Genomic DNA, 22,484 nt, shown 5'->3' with positions numbered 1-22,484 from the left:
TGCCACTGTAAAACCGTATTTCCATTCAACTAGTTCGTAAGCAGCATTAGGGATTCGTCCATACACTACTGATTTCCAATGAAATTTGTTACATATATAGCTTTATATAAATTTAGTTGCATGGAGCCGTAGAATGAAATCAAAGAAATCGTAATAGTTGGATGTAACTTCCGCTTCATTCTACAGGTATTTTGTGGGTACCATTTGGAATTCGTCGAGCCTAGTAAAACTTCTCGCATTGAAATAGATATGTTTGGAAACTGCAAATATCATAAAATTAAAGGCATCATGAACATTGGATAGCATTTCTCGTTATTATAACAGATTCGTACATTCGGAACATCTAACACCATCTTGCGACTTGGTTTTCCATCCAAGTATCTTTTTCGTTGATCGTTTATTCCAGATATCTAATTATATAATTTGTGTAGGTGTTTCCCTCGAGGATTGTATTGCTATTCAAATTAAAACAGCAAATAAAAAATAAGGCGAAGTAAAAGATGAATGAGTTTTATATTACAAAGCTAGCATGTTTATTATGTAACTGGCCTACCATATACAACATGTTTATTTTTATACCCCACAGAAAAACATTATAAACAAAAATATCACAAAACATAGCAGAAAAATCATCAACGTGTGTTTATTATTACTGTTTTATATATAAATGTCTTTTCTCTATTAATGTGTGTATGTTAGGTATATAACATGCGTTTGGATAATATATTCCTGTTCGAAATATCTTCACTAGAACATACGCTTACATCATCAAGGAAGAAATATATTCTCCCCAAATACTCTCCAAGCGACGGTGATACAGTCAGCGCAGAAACGCTCGTATATTTATCATGGCAATGTTACCTTAAAAATCGTTTTTCAAACCCAATTGATTGGTGGAACTTACCTACCTGCTGTACTTTCTTAACCTACCTGGCAATGTTCTGGAATTTCGTTAATTGGTACGGCTTCACAAAAGAGTTACGAGAGGTGGTGAGTTTACTACAATCGCTGCTTTGTGAAACGGGCCTCTGATATACAGCTTAATAATGAAAATTGTGAAGTTAAATCAAATTAAACCAAACACCTAACTAACTGAGTAACAACCTTGACAAGAAACCATCCTTGGAGCAGCAGTGACCCGGTGTTATAAAAAGGTCTTTAGGAAATAACGGGTTGTGTTAGTCCTGATTCCAAATATTCAGCTTACTTTTATTACCTTCCACACTATATTGTTGAAATGTTTTTTTTAATTGCCTGGTACAAAATTCGACGAATTCTGGTGAAAGTTGTATCTCAATTTCTTTTATTTCTTTACCGTGATATATACCACTAAGATTCTGTTATAACATATATTGGTTGTTTATAGATAAACTTAGACTAAATATGTCAATTTACTGTTATATAACTGATATATTTGTCTGTTAAACTGTTGTTTTCCTGTAAATTGACTCCTATATTACATTACAGTATGACCAATATGCAAAGACTAGCGTCATTCTTCTATTTCTCATTATAAAAACTATGTTCCAAATTTAATCCCAATTTCAGGATTGTTTTTTATTCTTACGCATATTCAGAAATGATAACATGGCATTATATTGGCCTTTTGACGTCGTAAGATCTACAAAACATCGATATATGCCGAGATAACTAATACTCATAGACACCCTTTTTAGTTTACCATTTCATTGCAAAACAGATTTAGCCTTTGGTAAGCAGTAGTTCTTCAATTGTGCGAATCCAGGGTACCAAGACATCTGAGTTATTACAAGAAAAACGGAATGGAATTGGAAAAAGGGTAATGAAGATGAACAGTGGAAGATAGTGTAGTCTACACAAGGTATAAATATGACAGGCATTTAAGATTCGCGTTTAAATTACAGACTTGTTGACTGGGAAGAATTTAGCTTAAAATTAAAACAAGGAGGAAAATAAACAGCAGTTCTTGGTTTAGAATAAACTAAGATATAGAGAAGTCGGGTTTCAACTCAGAATGAGTGTTGTACCTGTGAACATTTGGACACTCCGAAAGGGGTGGCACATTGGCTAATCCAAAACCATATGGACATTATTAAAGCTACCATACTTTAATTACGCTAAAATTAATTACTTTCTTTTAAAAATGCAGCCTGCTTGTCCATCCCTGGTCCGCCATATTTGCTGTTAGCAGTCGCTTGTTGATTAAATATGACCGCCACCCAACCAATATAAAAGCAGTCAGACTATTTTTTTAATAATTATTTTTAGCCTAATTAGAGAATGATAGCTTTAACGACGTGGACATAACTAGCGATGTGGATTAAACCAGTCTAAATCACTTTTTAAAAGCACGATTGAAGCTGAATATAGCCTGGTTTAACTGATTCGGAACAGACATGTTTGAAAATACAGAAGTCAGAGAATGTATGTTACTGGAGTAGAGAAAAATAGAATAAAAAACCCACAATACATATGTAGATAGACCATTTTGTCATCTCTTTATTTCATTGAAAAATTTCAATTGGACTTAATCGCCCATTATAAAGGCTATTTGAAATCCATTTAAATGTCATTTTGGATGATTGAAAATAACTCGTAGCACGACAATTCGACATTTATTCACAGTAATAGTTCCAATTATAACATCAATTGATGCTTACATGCCGGATTATCACGCAGGAAATTTGGTCACGTGCTTTTTTTACATGCAAAATTGCAGTTGGTGAAAGATTTAATTTGTTATGGCCACTTTTTGCAGTCAACCTGTTTACTGCTCTCGTAGATGTTAAGGAATATTCGACAGTCATTACTTATCAATCAACATTGAAAGTTTGTATGTGACACTGGAAGCACATCGTCCACAGTAGTCCGAGACACCTGCCTCTATTCCAGCTTCACTAGCCAACAATTTTCAAAATAGTTATCAGAGGCTGGAATAGAGGCAGATGTTTTGGTCTATGTCGACATGTACCTTGGTTCGAATCCTCTTAAGACATTAATGGGCGTCTATCACCTACTCACAACACGTTGTCTGATACATATTGCATTGCATCATTAGATTCCGTTAAATGAGGCGAAAAGAAACGACCTCTTTTTCTTATACCCTTGCTAATTTATATCTATGAACTTGTAGCTGTAAGATCATACGTCTGACGAACGAAATGCTTCCACAAATGAGGCAAAACAAATAAATATATTATCTACCCGGAATTCAACAGGAAAAGCCGGGTGGATACAAGAATCCTGTCGGCAGACGTCGTTAAGTTGTCTGTGTGCAAAGGTGTGATACAAACGTTGCCCGCAAAAGTCGCGTAAAATTGTCGGCTGCACATTCTCTTAAAACTAAAACAATAGGCTAACAAAGTTTCTGTTAATATAAATGGAATCGTTCCTGTATTGATTGATATATACTTCCAAAATAGCCAAGATAAATGATATTGCATAGTATGGCGAGTACCGTGGAAATCCGTACAAGGATGACAATTCCGTTAATCAAAAATCTCATTCAAAGAAGGGCAAAATCAAGAGTAAAAGTTGTATATTAGTGGACTCCTTCAAAGAGAAGTACCATCAGGTGTAAATTACCCCTGAAGGTATTACAAAATGTCTTTTAATCAGTCTACTTGTGTCAATTCTTTTTCAATGGAATATTGTTTACTTACGGTAAAATTATCTGCCCCCGCCTTGTTTTAAAAAGAACCACGGTTTCCTGTTATTCTGTTATTCTAGAGAACATTTCTCAATTTATTCCTGTTAATTTTGTTTATACACGCTGTTGTTTTAGAGAAGTTCGACACTTTTTACTGGATATAATATATATCATTTAACTTGCCTGAAACTCGTTAGATTGTAACTTATTAAGATTGAACATAAAGAATGAAATTTGAAACTTGAAATGGATTGCACTTGTATCCTTTTGATATTTACCATGTTTTAAGATTTCAATTTATGGGACTCTTCAAGACTTGTCGGCAAATCTCCCGAAGTCGTTGGTCTTTTTGATTTAAACTTCTCTGGAAAATTCACTGGAATTTAGAAATGTTTTTCCTCAGTCTGGTTGATGTCAGTGCATAGTGCATAGCATCATTGATTTAGAATGGCAATGTTCCCATTACGTCGCATTTCCATTGCGCTGCACTTTCATTGTGCCGCAATCCTCTGTTTTCATTATTGTATATTCCTAATTTCCATTGCGTCGCATTATGTCCTATTCTCATTGCATTATGATGCATTTATTTTTCAATACGCCTCTTTTCCTTTTCTCATTAATCTCAATTTCAATTGCGTCATATTTCTATTATGTTGTATTCCTATTCGCATTATGTTGCATTCCTATTCTCAATATGTTAAATATCTATACTCATTATGTTGCATTCATATTCCCATTATGTTGCATTATCATTATGGTTTTCATAATGCCGCATTTCCGTTTCGTAGCATTCCCATTCGCCTTTTGTTGCAGTTACATAATGTCACATTCGTATAATGTTTAGCGTTTCCATTACGCTGATTAATCATTATCCTATATTGAATTTACCACCCCCTCTTACAGATATATGATCAAACAATTCCAATCTTTGTTAAATAGTATGTCTCTCAAAGACAAAAAAAAAGTGCTGACATGTCAAATTTGAAATCGGCAATTTAACTCAATAGTTTATATTCTTATCACGTATTTCACTATTCCCACTGCACCATTTTAACCATACGACATTTTCAATTATTACAGATCACCGTTAATATCTACATAAATTGCTTTTAAAATGAACTGATTTACATATGATTGTAATGAAATGTCGTGATAATGATAATTCTATTTAGGATTAATGAAAAAGCAATGGTTATGAAATTAAAACAAAACGGAATAAAAGCCAAGGTTGTTATTGCTAAGGTCAAATTACATCGACGTTGTGCTACAAACGAGTAAATCTAATGCATGACATTATGTTTTGCGTGTTTGAGATCACTGCAATCAAATAATTTTGGCACAATGATGTGTGTTGGGTCAAAAAGTTATGACATAGAAATCTAATTGCTGCCACAGTCCAGAACAGAACATCTTTCTAGAACCCGTTTGACGTCGTCTGATTCGTCTCTCAGCTACTGAGACGAATACATTGCTACCAATACCACATACATTGATAATAAATACAGGATACATTTTGTAGATCTGAGCTGTTCACAAGGCGATTAGGAGAGTTGTTCATTTTAAGACAATCGCACAATGCCACAACTAATGCTTTAGAAATTCTTCTGTCGCCGTCTTTCTCCTCTTCTACCACCCTCAATCGTATAGTGTAACATAACATGATTAAATGATGAATTACGTTTCCATCTTTTACCTTGACTGCAATGGCCACTTTCGTGTTTCTAGGTCATTTGATTGGATTATACGCCAGCAAATACAGCTAATCACAGCCCTCGATTTCATGAGTAATACTTTTTTAGTCTTTCTGTGAAGAGTTTAGATTGACTGTATTCGCTCTAGCATACAATCCAATCTAATTGTCACATTCACAAACTTCCTTGAAACAAAAAAATGGGCCATGGCAGTAATGGTATAAGATGAAAACGTAATGTCATGTCCAGTATGCATTTTGAAGGTGGTCTTGTGTCGTCTCTTAGGCACTACCACCTAATATTGTATATTACCAGTTATTGAAATAAATTCAGTTTATATTTTGATGAATTGTCGTAGATTTGACAAATTTTAAGCCTGTCTTTCAGGCACTACCTCCTAATACTATATAATACAAGCACATTAATATAAATTCAGTTTTTATTATGATGAATTTTGTAGATTGGAGCAAAATTGAATCTGATATGAAGCTAAATGAATTATAAACACGACTTTGATCAGGGCTAGAATGATCTATTATACCAGGATGCAATAAACGCTCGTCTCATCAACGTATACCAGCATCTATAATCAATGAGATATTTTGTAAAGTCAATTGTGCTGATTTATAGATTTAAACTTATTCCTTGTCAGCATAAACTTGAAAGTCAATATTGCTACAAAAAACATCTTTTACATTCACAATCATATTGATTGATTTAACTCTGATTTCTTATTCCTGGTCGGTGAGCTCACTTCATTACTTATACGCAAATCTAAATGTCTGAGGGTTTATATACAATTTCAAAGCTGTCCTGATGGGGATTTGATATCCGAAACAAGTATTGAACGCAACTCAATTGCATCAGACCTATGACCGCTGTTCTTATTCATAACCGTACGGACCTGTTGATCGCTATAGAGGCTAACAGGTATATTGCAGACTCGAAAGATGTCAAGTACAGGAAATACACTGAATCTGTACTTCAATCACTATTGCACTTATCATCTGATAACGATAAATCTAGACTCAGAAGAGAGTTTACTTCTAATACCTTAATACCGTCTTTCATCTGCCAGTGGTTCTAATTGAAATAAACATCTGAGCTTTCATCTTGGAAAATCCATGAATCAAGCGGATAGAACATAGAAACTTCTTTAACCCAGCCCTAAATAAACTTTCAGAATAACAGATAGAAGTCAAATAAACTGGTCCAAGTGTTAAGAGAGTTTTTAACAATATTTAATGATGGATTTGACCTGCCAACAGTACTCTGACGGGTTATAATAACAAGAGCTCGCCCTCGACACTTACTAACGATAAACAATAAACAAAGTTAAACCCAAGTGTTATAAGTGTATACTAAGTTTATGATGTTCAATTTTAAACAATTATAATGAACTTGATGTGTCAAAAAGACTGATAACCAAGGGCGTAAATTATCTCCCCTTGACGTAAACATTGCCGTAATTTAAAAATTTACTTGCAAATGTAGTATGAGTCAGATCCGTCAGAACGGAAAAATGTTTGAAACCAGTACTAAGGATTTTAACCAACCAAGTTATGTGCATAATAAGTTATATTTAATTCAGTTCTCTTGTTAAACAATAAACGGCACGCAGTTCCATTTTGCGTACAAACGAGCTTATAGATTTTAACATATATTCGGAGGGTCAGAATGCTTTTTTTCATATTCCCCTCTATATTGTTCGATTTCTTTCAAATCAGAAAAGAAACCCTGAATGACCGAAATACCCTAGCATAGGGAAATGTTACTATGTACTTTATATATGATTACTCATCCAAATTTTGTTTTAACCGCTGATTTCAATATGTAACAATGCAGCATGTCTAATTTGAATCATTTTATATTTTCAGCGGCTGGATATTCGGGCTATGATGACTATGATGACGGACCAATACCACGGTTTAAACCAACCAGAAATAACTATACTTATTTCGTCGGGGAACTGGCAGTTTTAGAATGTGTTGTAGATAACCTTGGTGATAAAAAGGTAAGCGGTTCATTATTACTGGTGGTTTTGCAATTCAAGCGCTTTCTTAGGGATAGGCTTGACGCTCAGCATAGTTCAATATTGTACAACCTGGTTTCTCACTGACAGGTAAGACAAAATGTCTATTCATTCGGATTGGATAAACTGAAACCCCCAATCATTTTTCTACAAATTGTGTTTTAGTTGTACTTGAATTTCCCTCGTTGCACAATGAAAGGCTATGTCCAACTTCACCACTCTGTCAATAAGAGAGAGAATGTCACATGTTATTGTAAGATACGACGGTGTTACTGTTTGAAAAATTCCCCTGGTTCATGACCCAGACTAACATTCAAATATATTATTCCATTTTAAGTACATGCTGTCGGAACTGATTTATTCCATACTATATTTGGGTACAACGTTTCCTAAACTACGCCTGATTTTTTAATACTGAGACATCCTTTTTATTCTGGGACAGGCTTGGATAATTTGGAGAGGGGTTTTTTGAGTCATAAATTTTTCCCAGTTTGATTTTCCCGAAATTCCGCTCAGTAGCCATACATTTTCTCACTCATTGTCGTACTTTCGGAATTTTAAAATACATATATGTATATTTACCATCAATGTTCCGTAAATTTTTTAAACAAACCACCTCACCGAAGATTAAACCTGGTGAGGTGTCGATATCTGTAAAGTTTTACTCGATAGAAGAGTAGTCGAGTACGCATCAAGGTACGAGAGACAATAACAAAAACGTTGATAAAGTTTGGAAAGTACAAAAGATCATCGGCAAGAAAATATTCCGTTTGCGACAAGTTATGAATATAAATTTGTAAATGTTTTTGTGAATGTTCTAATTTGAACTCGAAAACGTATCATGTGAATTTTCATTTTATTTTAATATGGACTTGGAAAAGAAAATATTTTGAACTAGAGAACATATCCAATTTGTTTTTGCCGTTGACTGTGTTGGCAAATCAGAAAAGAAAATAATTTGAACTTGAGAAAGTATTGTTCAGATTAAATTTGTTGTTGTATTGCGCATGGGAATTGGAATATAATATCATGGTTTACTCTTAGTTTAGATGAACCTAACGTAGTTCCACACACATCTCAATAATTCCATTAGCAATTGATTAACACTTGTAATTAACTGGAAACATATGTATATTTTAATTAACTTTCCGTGTATTCAGATACAAGTCCATAGGGGTTAAGAATCATCATTGAATCGCACAATCAGTATTACAGCCATAGTTGTATTTTGGCAAGGAATGATGCCACCTTAGCCGATCATTTCGATTCAATTGCAGACAAACACGAGGTTGAATTGTCCTGCTGTTTGAAATTTAATCGAAAATGCTAATGAAAGTGCGGTTAAATGTCATTAATTGGTAATGTTTAACAACATATTAATACAATTAGCACACTAAAAGAAAAATAGCTTAATTAATACATCAATTTTGAACATCATGTCAAGATGTTCAGTGCAATAACAGATCTTGTAATTAGCAAGAAAAAAGCCCCAAAAACAGTGTTTTATACACGACAAATTATTCAGCATATTTGAACGTTTTGATTGTTGGATCGTCGTGGTTGACTCATAATCGCCTGCTGCGCAATGTATGAAGCATCAATCCCACCATAAGGTCAATGAAACAGCTGATCGCCGGACTAACTCGTAAATTAGTTAAAAGAGAGTGAATGTTACATGCGAGAGCTTTAGGTTTCCTGAATTAAATGGAAAGGCTAATAAATGGAATGACTTAATAACATTGGGAGGTTTACACGTTAAACACAGTAACCAGATAGTTCAATTTTCAAATGAAATTAGAAAAGAACTGGAATAGAATTAATGTAAAAACGCAAACTACGAGGTTATGGTATCAATTCAAACTCACAAGATTGCTTGAGAAAACAGAAAAACTTCAGCCATTTCCTGAGAGAAATTGAATTTATTGAAGGCAAATCCACGAACTTGCTAACTGGATGTAGAAATCGAGAACGATATGACTGTATTGCCGTAGGTTGAAACACAAGATATTGTCAGTCTTAATCATAGATCTTAACCAATAATCTGTGACCGTGACAAAATCAAGTCTGTATCGAATCTGAATAAAAGGTGGCTGAAGACTGCCACCGAAAATATTGAAACGATCTCTATGTATATGTTTATCAAGTTTGGAAAGCACAAAAGATCGTCGGTAAGACTATCACAGTATTTTGTATGCGATAAGATACCCAAGAAACCAGCATTCATGAATATAAACTTGTAGAATGTTTCTATTGCAGAAGAATGCCACCGACGTAATTTATATAAAACCACTCCTAAGAATGCAATCTCTTCCCATACAATCAAACTTATTTAAAGCAATATACACTATACAAAATATAAACAGTAGAAATGTTAATCTTGTTTTCGTGGTATGAAGCCAATAGTCTTAGTTGGTAGTAATACAGAAGACAGATTCAAAATTTTACTACATGTTCCTCAAACTGAAAAATATCCGAAGACAAATTAAGAAATTCATTTGAACCATAAAAGAGTTATTTAGGTCTACTATAATTTCTACCTTGTCAGATTTGGAAGGGTTTATGACGCCAGTCGTCTGAGAGCGGCTGACCTTTCTTATATCCTCTACGTGGCCAGACAGAGTATCTTATTTCAGTCATTTTCATCATAATTTAATGTTTTAAATAATTATAAAATAATCAATGTCTGATGATCAGTATGGGCAATCGAAATCTGGTTATATGACCAAATATCACGAAATATAAAAATGTCTTTTAAACCGTGATTTTAAACAATTCCAATATTTTCTGGATTGCTACCATCTTTAAAAGTGTTTCCGAAGTATACAATTTAATAATACGGGAGTATTTCAGTACTTACATCTGGGTGTGGACATCGCGGAAAAAACGAATAGTAATATCTCTGCTGAAACAAAAATCATCTGAATATTGTGATGTTATCTAGGCTATTGTCAATCTGGACTTCACTTTCGTATTTGGTTTGTCCTTTCAATAAAGTCCATTGCTTGGTGACGTTCACCTTGTTTTTCCTCGATAACTAGTAATCTCTGATCCCTGAATTACTCATTAGTGACCATACTATGAAGTAACGGTATAAATGTATACTCCTCCAAGTGTTAATGCACGTTTATGCATCGAACATTATCTTTTCAATATTCGTTCTATGATTGTCAATATCTAGAATGTTGGTTGGAACCTAATTAGAATCACGAGGATCTTCCGTTTCAATGTTCGCTTTGCAATGAGTTTGATGCAATCTGTTCAAGTCTTCGTTGAAATAATTCAAATTTCTCAATTGGTGGTTAAAACCTTCAAGATTGTGAAAGAGAAAACGCAATTGACAGGATATGGCTGCGTTTCCTCCAACAGAATATCTACTTCAGCCTTTCTAAAAGCTTTTATGTTTTCTTGGTATAAAGAAAAACAATAGATTGAGGTTTAAAATCTTTGTTAAAGAAACCTGTTTTATCTAAATCCATTTACTGAATCAACAGCTCTGAAACCTTAGAAGTAAAATATAAATTTCAAATTCTGGTTTGATGATGACCATTTGGTTGACGATGGAGATATCAACACAATCCAAATAGAAAAGAAGTCAACCCAGCTGATACAAAAAACAACTGAACGAATTGTCTCAGTGAAGAGCAAGCGAACTAACGCAAATATAGATTCATGCTATGCATTATTAAGTATTTGGCACTGTATTTGAAAAGGATAAATGTACATGTATGGTACCATATTTGAAGAATTGGCTAATGATGTACCATATTTGAAGAATTAGCTAATGATGTGCCATATCTGAGGAATTAGCTAATGATGTACCATATATGAAGAATTTGCTAATGATGTGCCATATCTGAGGAATTAGCTAATGATGTACCATATATGAAGAATTTGCTAATGATGTACCATATATGAAGAATTTGCTAATGATGTGCCATATCTGAGGAATTAGCTAATGATGTACCATATATGAGGAATTAGCTAATGATGTACCATATCTGAGGAATTTGCTAATGATGTACCATATTTGAAGAATTTGCTAATGATGTACCATATCTGAGGAATTTGCTAATGATGTACCATATTTGAAGAATTTGCTAATGATGTACCATATCTGAAGAATTTGCTAATGATGTGCCATATCTGAAGAATTTGCTAATGATGTACCATATCTGAGGAATTTGCTAATGATGTACCATATCTGAGGAATTTGCTAATGATGTACCATATCTGAAGAATTTGCTAATGATGTACCATATTTGAAGAATTTGCTAATGATGTATCATATTTGAAGAATTTGCTAATGATGTACCATATCTGAGGAATTTGCTAATGATGTACCATATTTGAAGAATTTGCTAATGATGTATCATATTTGAAGCATTACATTTGTTTCCAGTATGGCTCCCACGAAGGACATCCTAGTTGTAAAAGCCGATCGACTGATAAAAATAATGTCCGTTACCTTTACATATAGGAGAACTTATATCTTGTAATAGCCATAAAGACAAAGAAAGAGAGTACGTGTGTAATATCAACATTAGACAACTTGACCTTCTTCCCATCTTACTGCGGAAATGATAGAAAACTGTAATTATGCACGAACATATTTAAAACGTTCAAGAGCTTTCGAGATTCTCAGTAAATGACTTACAAGTCTTCGTGATTTAACCGAACCGGATGTAGATGGCGTGACGACAAGCTAAAGATGTGAAATAGGGAAGAGATGAAAGATTTAACCAGAAATTACTGGTGACTGGGTGTAAAAAAATACTCAGGTTGGCATGCAAATGCCAGACTCCGTTTAATACAATATTAATGACTAACCAGTTACGTAATAATTCTGTTAGATCGAAAATTCGCGGATTTTCGTGGATTATGAAGTTTTGCTTTCGTAAGACATGGAAGGAATGGGTGATCATGGCATTGTGATGAAATATGGGATTTACGGGCAGCATATGCTTTGAATCTCGAGGAACGTTAAGCATAAGGATTCGTGGGGGGTTTATGCATGAAATAATCATTGGATTAAGCTGTAAGCATAATGATTCGTAGGGGTTGAATATTAAAGTCAGTTGTCAACTGGCCTCATGCTTCAGTTTCAGTTACTAGAATCAAAACAACACCGGTAACAATGGAAAAACCGACAGCACAAAACCAAGAACAATGTGTCGTCTTGAACTATGAACAGCACACACAATTGCAATAACGCGTGGAGGCTTTATGAAAATTGAAACTTGAGTAGCTGAAATCCATTGAAAAGGTCGCCAAGGGCCATATCATGGAGTGTGTGTCTAAGTAATATAAGGGATCTACGAATGCAATATGACATGATATTAATGTAATCGCAGGGGAATCCGATATGCATGATGCATGATGGCACGAAATTCCATTGTGACATGGTGATACTGTAGCTTGAAATATGGTTGTTTTTATCGAGAGTGAGTCACTATCACAAATTACCCAACACTAATCAATGGAGGCCCTTTGTAACTGCTAGTCAATTTGTTGAAATGAACCATCAAGATAATGTAACTTGTCTCTCTTGTCTCGGAACTACATCCTTTAATTTAATGTTACTACCATTTCATTCTGTTGACACGGATTAAATTAACTTGCTAACAATATTTCTCATGTTGCCGAATGATTGTATAAAGTGAACGATATCAGTTCCGTTACAGAAAGAAAGGCTGATACAAGTCTGTCACAAGACTGACACACTCAATTGCAGGATGGTACCGGACAGCTGGTGATTAGAATGTCAGTGGATTGGTTGAATTGGAAAGATCTCGAGAGCACTTGACGAAGATTCATAGATCATATTCGCAAAGTACAATATCTTTATATATTATGTAACTAATTCACTGAAAAACACCATTACTTACCACACTAATAGTTAAGATAGAGATCGAACTGATTGATTTATACTATCTAATTAGTTTTTATTCTCAAACATGTTGAATTTAATCGACTTCGATAAAAAAAAATTCTCATAGTTCAAGCTTGAGCAACCATCTGGATAGTTGAAGATTCCCACCACACAGTTAAAAAAAAGTACAAGGGTAGCTTTGGGCTACTGGTGGCAACAGAAAATTTTCTTGTCGACTGCAAAGATTGATCAGATTTTCTGAGATAAAACAAGTTGATCTCAATGTCGACCTGAGCTCTCCTAAATATTCAATTAAAGAAGCACAGTTTTGAACTATGGATATTTTGCAAAAACGAACCAGCAAAGTTTATCTCAATAAAACAAATAAGTCTAGATGGTAGAAAATCGAGTCAATTCTGGGCAAGATGATAATGAAGTCTCAGATTTTAATCAAGAAATGTAACGGTTGTAGTGTTTTAATCAAAAATATCCGAACAGACGGACTCCTTCAGTTGTTGATTAATACGCCACGTCCGTCATGGAACCTCGTTTTTTAATAAGAAACTTGTTAAATGTCGTGAAGATAAGGTTTCTAGACAAAGGCGATATCAAGTTACTATAGATACAGATTGAGTAATTCCTGCTTTTGCTCCAGAAATGGTTGAGTCGACAGATACAGCGTGTCTTTGAGAAGGAAAACATGACATCACAAGGAGAAAATTAGCTTGCATCTGAGCAACAACAAACATTTGTGACCCACCTCGAAAAAAGTTCGCACTTAAATCAATTTTGAAAGTAGTAGAATGGACAGGCGTCATGGCGTTTTGAATATATTTTCAACTGATCTTCATTATGACACTTCATCTTTTCAGTTTGTTTTTTTGGTAGATGTATATGTAGTTTAAACGGATTAAGAACATCTTCATCTTTCAAGGAATGTTATCTACTATTCACAATGTACAGAGATTTCAGCTATGAATATGAACTAGTTATTCCAGGACGACGGAACAATATTTATATAGAAGGATTATGTCGCCGCTTTCTTTACACAAATTGTTCCGTCCATGGTCTATTTTAAAGATTTTGTCGAGCCAATTACTAGACATTGTTTGTTAATCATACTTCCAGTGTTTACAATAGATCTTACTATTAACGTATCTATACAGTACTGGAATGACAGATAGGTTAAAGATTGGACTTGATAAATGATTGAATGAATTCAGGAGAGTGGTTCCGAGATCGAAAGAGATATACTATGGGGGTAGAGAATACATATATGCGACTGTCAGTGTATCTGTGCACTGCTGGAATGATATAAGAAAAGATTTGGCTATATAGCTTGATATTGTGCATGGGAAGACATTTAAATTCGCTGAAGCAAACCATGAACAGACATACGGCCACAAAATACAATAATTTGTAAACTGTAATATTCTAAATAATATGCTTGTTTATTTAATTATCTGTTGTGGGTTTTGTTAATACCAGACTGTGATCTGACAGGTCTGTGGGCAGATCGACATGCTGTTCATCATAGTTCATTAAATGATGGAGAAATACTATTCTGCATATATTCGAAAATTAAATAGAGTTAGGTACACAGTTCAATATATTTAGACCTCTAACAGTCAATACTATTTTCTGGGCTGAAAATACATAGTATCAATCTGCAGCTGTTTTATCAGCAGGACATGACTTCCAGATTGACAAGATTACCGGTTGATAGCTGGGCATTCTTGCTACAGGTTGTTATGAATTGAAACAGTAGGCTAAGGATGTTGTCCTGCATGTTTCCTCATTACACGATAAATAGCGCTGTGTCTCAATTAGTCTAATATCAGATAGGCAATAGGACGTAAAACTCATATTAATTTCCATGATAAATGATGTTATACATTCCTTTTTCTAGACATAAACTAAACGTGTTATATTTACATTTTTCTCTAGATTATATATTACTTTCAGCGCCTACTTAAAACATTAATATAGATAATACATAGCTTACTGACTGGCACTTCTGGAATATTGATGGTGGATGTTCAACATTGAGTGTTATGAGAACACAGTCTTTATAAATCCTCAGCTCAAGTCATAATATAACTACAATTGGAAATTTAAATTAAAGTTTTCCGAAGACATAAGCAAGATGAAAATGGGCAACATATGGAATTCCAACAGATCTCGTCTAATGTACTTCTAATCTGAAATCGATACCCTAAACCTAATTTTTAAAGCAACAATTGTCGTTTAAAACAGATGCAATGAGTTCACAAGGCATGTATTTTACTTAAAGTAATATAGATATAATACTAAATTCAGATACTTTATCAAATTATAAACACAGTAGAGATATATTTACTAATCATAAAACGGGTACCTGCCAACTATAACATATCAAAGCTAATCATTTTCCAGTCTGTATCTTGTATATTAATACACTATATATGTTTAAAATATAACCAATAAATCATGTTGGGAACATCGACAATGTTTAAAATCAGTAGCGGCAATATGATTAATAACAATTTTACTACAGAAAATAGATAAATTACAGCCGCATGTAAGTGTACCACCTGCTGTGCTTTGTTCTCCTGTGAAATTGCATATTAAAAACTCTTTTCAGTTAAAAAAAACTGCTGAGTTTCAAAACGACTGTCTACGTTTTTGACATGTTCTTGTATGTCATCTTGTCAAAGGCGAGAAATTAATAATCGTCAATTTAAATAAAAAATACAACCAATAATCGGTCATGATATTTTGAAATAAAAATTAATGCTGCAATACGCTTGTAATGAGGTTTGTTTATTTTACATGCTCAATTTACGAAGCCCATTATCTGAAACCTGCGTTCCGAAATGTCAAAAGGAAATATTTTATGACCGATATTTCGAAATACCTATATCGTAACTTGATACGATGTTTGACGTTTCTTTAGTTTGACACTTTAATTTAGAGGCAGAGAAACCAATCACATCTGAAAGAACCATGATAATAAACCTACAGATGAGTTGAACCGTTGTTAATCAACCCGTCGCTCTATACCTATCTTACAACTATAAACCACCAGCAGCAAAACAACTTGTACCTTCATGTTTTATCAAGTTTTGTAAATGGAGCAAGACTAGATGACATTGATAATACATTGTTAATGAAATATTCTGACATCTTCTATGTTTATGGACAATATTTTGGCATTAGAAGGTCCATTAAGCTTTGACAGAAACTATATCTCATCGACTAAAATGTTGAGTGAAAAAACATTGCCAGTGGTTTTTTCACTATTCAATTTCGTTTCTGTTGGCATTTGATTGCTTTTTCAGCTCCACAGTAACATTTCAACGTGTTTTGATATTTGGTTAATTTTTCTAGACCCGAGGAAAAGTATAAATTTGCACTAAGATAGGGTTAATGGTATTACTATTTAAAGAATTTTATGTCAGTGCATATTGGAGGTTATTTCACTTAAGATATTGTTACTCTTTTAACTGTTACCATTTGAGTCTTAGATGTTATTCTGTTATATCTGCCGATATGGCCCCACGCAACAAAAGGGTAATATAAATGAGTTGGATATTCATGGTTTTCTGGTGAAGGTTAACACAAGTATAAACTGCTTCAGCCAATGTCTCTAAATGTACATTCCATTAGTGGGTGATAATTTTCAGATAGAGCCGTTTCAAGGCGTGGAGGTGGAGTTCGGGTCTGATAATTTGTTTCCTAGAACATCGGAATGATAATTATGGCTAGGTTTTGATATAGGTTGATTACCTTATCCATACTTAGAAAAAAACCTTATTTGTAATCCCCAATTCTTTGGGTAAAAATTTTTCCTCAGATATAACGGCGCTGGAATTGATATCAATTTGTTCTGTTTTACATTTAAAATATATAATACAATCACCTTGATTATGTACTTATTTTAATAATAATTAATTACAAGTTGTGTAATCAGACTGGGAATTACTATTGATTAAAGCTATCGTGTCCTAATGAAACTAAACGGAATTCAATTAAATCTTTGGAAAAAAAACCTTTTGTGCACAATTCAGATATTTTTTAATATGTCATACAAATCTGAAATAATCCATTTTAGGTCGTATGGCGGAAAGGCTCCAAGTTAATTACAGTGGGTTCCAATACATTTGTAGAAGATGCCAGGATTCAAATAGAACATCCTGCCAGATCGAACCAATGGAATCTGCTGATTAAACAGGTCCAGTTTAAAGATGCTGGGGTGTATGAGTGTCAGATCAGCTCGAAAGTTCGCCATCTTAGATATTATGTCACGTTATTGGTTAAAGGTAAGAGTTCTTCATAACCATCATAGAATTATATACCAAGCTTGTTTTTTGATAGTTTTCTCTTATTCTCAGCTTTACAAAAGTAAAAAAGCATTTTCCAAATCTCCAGTCGAATGTATTGCGATCTGTAACTTCAGTTATCCAATTTTGCGTATTGATGGCGAATTATGAATTTGATGACGTCATAAATCTTTTGTAAGGATTTTATTTTTCATTTGTACGGAATTATTTTTGTCTTGAATATGAAACGCTAGAAACAATGAAAGATACATCAGGAAAAAAACAGGCTTGGTATTACATTGTATATCTTTACTCTTATTTAAGTAGTTTGGTCTTTCTGGCACGATGACTTTGGTTGAATGATTTCATGGGTTTTCATCCCTCTTTCAAATCTTCTTCTCTTGCTCAAATTTAGTTACACCAACAATATACCGACTTTATTCCCATTTCATTATACCTTATAATTGTTTTGCTACTGTATGATTTTATGATTTATTTTGCTTTTATTTCTTCTCTTTCCAGAACGAGAAAAATTGAAAAACAATGCCGGTAAGGATTTCTCGTTTTTCTGAAATATGAGCAGAGCATGTCAGTTGTTGAAAAGCACCTTTCTAAATATTATTATGCTCGCAATGATTTAGTTGCATTCGTGTTAATTTGAATAACGTGACCTAAAACGTGCACAAAAATACACGTGCGTTTTATGATTAAAGCACATTTTTGAATGATTTGTGCATGAGAACTATACTAGCCTTGGTAAATTAACAAATATCTAAACATCATGTACAAAAGAAATTGGAAGTTTTTCTAACTGAGTTTTTATACACTACCTATGGGAACTATACTCCGTAGTATTTAGATAATATGAGGCAAATTTGAATACAATTTAAATACAACATGTCAAATTTTGCTTTGCTTTCTTATTCTTCAACATTCTTCTTCTATTTTAATTCAGCCACCTTGGAATCTTCTTCCACTGGCGAGAAATATGGTAATATTTTATATTCAATCCTTTCTTCGTGGTGGAATGATTTTATTTTACATTTTTCTTGCATTTTGAACATTTTACATTTTGTTAATGTTCCATCTTTTGCAGTTGTAACTTGCACCAATTTGTACAAATTATTTTTGCATGGAATTATAGGCTCAAGTATTGAATTGGAATGGAAATTATTGGCTAGAGCACCTGTTTATCCATCAAGGGCTTGGTGTCTACGGATTTGCAAGGCTTTGGTCAATTCAAATGTTTTGTCTTTCAGCGTGTTTGCCTCGTTGTTTTGTCGGCTAGATTTTATGGGGTAGGGATGCTAAGGGATCTAGTCAAGTGATAGAGCTTAATGTAACCTACCCGACCCGTACTGTTCAGAAGTCAAATTCGACGTTTGATAAATCTACAATTATATATAAAAAAATATATGTTGATAAACGAGATTAATACACTTTGTTTAGGTCACCCAAGCTATACCTTTAAGTCTAATCACATGCAGAAAAGATAGACGTAAACCTCTCATTTCTTCCATTTATTGCTTTGAATCGTCTGTATCTTTTCCTGTTTCTTAGATGTAAGAAAGCCAACTTTATACGACCTGGGTCGTCTATATTAATTGAGACAAGTGTAAAATTCCCATTTCATTTTCATCTCACTAAATCTTGTGCACCCAATATACCTAGCGTATTAGTGAACACGGTTGCAAGTTTTTTAACATGATATGCCAAGAGGTATTTGACTTCATATCAAGGTGTAACCATGTTGAAAATTTAACTCGTTTAATGAATTTTAAAAATATTCACCCGACCTCACACGACGACAAGGTTAGAAAAATAGGTGTTAAAAAAACATGCACAGAAATCATCAACATTCTACTGTTCGTTCGTTTTTGATTAGATTCATTTTCCACATCTTAGTCAGGTTGTTGGTGAATCATTAAAATATATTCAATATTTCTCACAAAAACGACCAACAATCCATATCGGCATTAAGGGATTCTGAACTCTGTTCGAGATCAAATCTGTGTTAAATCCAGAATTCACACAGTAGAAAATCAGAGCATAGAAGATGACTCGTTATCTGGCCTAATATTGACTGAGTTCAGCTCCCTAACTCAAACGCCATCCTTACTGACTTTCTCATATCATGGCTTTGCTTGTGGGGAAAATAAAAAAGAGGATAGTTTTCTGCAACATAAACTAGAAAGCAACCTTTATAACCTTAAGTAAATTATTTGACGGACTCAAAACGATTGCATTCATTTTTCACACCAACGAAGCGATGATATCTCTCGCAAACCAGACTCACTGGGGAGATTCTCATTTTTACACATCTAAATCTAAGCTTTGAAGATCAACACTACAATTCGAGTTGTAGTCCTACCCATATTGTCAATAGATACTGTAGTAGACCAGATCACTATCATCTAATATTCTTTCTAAAGAAACCTGAGTTTGGTATACATGGATTCATCCATGATATGTATTGGACCCACAACGTATTCTATTTGACTCGCGGCTTAAGTGGTACTTTTGTGTCTTTCATTGGATAATAATTTTTGCTTGAAAAAATCCATTTTCTGGACGTTACATAATTATTCAGGTGAAGATAAATTCATTTTGATCACGAGAAAAATATATATTTCAGTAGCCTTGTCTGGCCTTGCAAACATCGCCTTGACTTTGATCAGACCTTACCTTTCTATACCTAATAAATAGACATATATCGTGGAAAAATCGAATAAAAAGTCGCTTTCTGATATCTTGTAGGGCATCCTGTAAATTAATAATTTTGTGCTTATGGAATGACATCTTCACAATGTCAAACTATTACGAAATCCGTCTTACACCTTGATTGCAATAGTCATCTTTCTTGTATCTTGTATTGTACGCTAGCAAATAAATTCAATTAGCTTCCTGGACAGAGAGACTGTAAACATTATGGCTAAGTGTTTACGTTCCTTTCGTCGAGATCGCTGATTGGTCGTATTCACTGGCGTACAATCCAATCAAATCGCTGCATTTACAAACTTAAAAAAAGGAAGGTAGCTATTGCATTCAAGGTATGAAACGCAGTTCGTGCTAGCTTGGTATTAGCACAGTGGAATGTTGACTAAAAAAATCTATTGGGGAATCATGGTTTGTGTTTCGTCTCTTGTAACAGTCAGAATGGAGTGTGTGCTCTGTAGTATGAATTGTATGTGGAATGTGGCTAGATCTGGTGTTGCTTACATAATATTAATGATGAGTTCCGTTAGTGTTTTGTAGCAGAATGGAATTGCGCTCTTGTCTTTGAATTGTGTGTGGAATATGGCTAAATCCGGTGTTGCTTACATAACAACATCTTCATAATAGCGAGCTATTATGAACTTGAATGGACTACGCACTTTCTTGTATCTTGGAAGTTTGTAAATGACGCGAATTGATTGGATTATACGCTCGCGAATACAAGCAATCAGAGGCCTCGATACAAAATATATTAACACAAGGTCATAATGTTTATAGCTTTTCTGTCGAGGGCTCCGATTGACTGACTGATGTAAAATCCAATCAAGACGCTTCATTGATACAAGAATAGTGGCTATTACAGTCAAGGTATAAGTACGTAATTCTTAATAGCTTGACATTGTGATGATTAGATAATGTTAATGATAAGTTCCATGGCATGTTAGATTAGAAACTAAATGAATAAATGTACATTGTATCCCAATACACAGTCCTCTGTAGAAGTAGTACCCTCCTATGGGTCATCCCGTAATAGATATTGCCTTTCGAACCATTTGATAATGCCTGATAAGGCTGAAACAAAATGAGATGCGATGGTACATTGCGTATGGTCACGTGCAATGAATATGGATTCAAAGTCACGTTTCTCCATAAAAAAATATACATATTTTAGTTTTGACATTTTGTCATTATATTCATATTAAGGTTCAAATTAGTGACGAATTTTAGAATTTTGTTAGAGAAACAGCCTTCCAACTGGGCATCTTTTTGCGGCCGCATGATGATATATCTATTATGATTAGTTTGAATAGAAATTATAAGATTTACAATGTTTTGAATGTCCATTGTTTTGGGGTTGTTCAAATGAATACTCCAGGGTACAAAAGGTTGGGAACCACTGATTTAAGCATTGTAAAGGGTAGTAATAGGTAGCATAGAGCATGATCATTGTATACAATGTAAGTCAATGTATAGATTAATGCACCACATTCAGATATCCTCTCTATTTTTCAGATATTCAGATATCCGGAGCACGATTTGTAAACCGTGGTGAACGAATCATACTTACATGCAACGCAACAGGTCGAGAACATCCACCAGATGACCTAGATTGGTTCCGAAACGGCGACAAACTCTCAACTAACTTCGCTCAGAAAATCTACATACGAAAGAAAGTTAACTTAGGCTTAAAGACAATTTTTAGTCGTTTAGAAATTAGAGATGCTAAATTATTAGATGCCGGTTCTTATGTTTGTAGAACATCAGATTTACAAGTTACCAGTACAAGAATTAATGTTTTAAACAGTAAGTATGGAGCTTTGATCCTTCACCCGAACTATATGTATATACTGTTATAGCAGGATAGGGTGGTGAGGAACGGTAGGTGATGGTAGTGTATGGAGTACTTACGGCCATAGGAATTCAGACCATCTGCGGAAACTTTTCTTTTTCATATGATTTTCAACAATTGACTATTATATTAGGAAAACCATTTTCTGCAATTGTAATCCTCTGTGCATTGCATGAATACGTTGTGTTGGGTAGACATTTAATTCTGTAAAGCAAGTTATCGACCCTGAAATAGCATATCTCAAATGGATATTATGTCGTTACTTGGTTTGACATTGCCATAGAGCTGACATTGCTGAAAATTTCAAATGTATAAATACGAATTGAATCATATGTAATATTGATATGGTCCAACTTAATATTTTTATTATTTTATGTTTTTCAGCTGATACGTATAACG

The 22,484-nt window shown here is 34.0% G+C and overlaps 1 protein-coding gene across 1 annotated transcript; it reads left to right on the top strand.

The window, feature by feature from the left end:
• Positions 1-7,165: 7,165 nt before the first annotated feature.
• On the top strand, positions 7,166-22,092 carry LOTGIDRAFT_102200 (hypothetical protein; the record flags this gene model as incomplete). The annotated part of the gene is made up of 3 exons (XM_009045901.1): positions 7,166-7,333; positions 17,314-17,527; positions 21,749-22,092. The coding sequence occupies 3 exons, from the start codon at positions 7,166-7,168 to the stop codon at positions 22,090-22,092; spliced, it is 726 nt and encodes a 241-aa protein (XP_009044149.1).
• Positions 22,093-22,484: the final 392 nt, after the last annotated feature.

Source organism: Lottia gigantea, assembly GCF_000327385.1.
Source record: "Lottia gigantea unplaced genomic scaffold LOTGIsca_1, whole genome shotgun sequence".
In the NCBI taxonomy this organism is placed as follows: Eukaryota; Metazoa; Mollusca; class Gastropoda; family Lottiidae; genus Lottia; species Lottia gigantea.
Note: the sequence above shows the minus strand (reverse complement) of the source record. Positions and strands in the feature narration are given on the sequence as shown.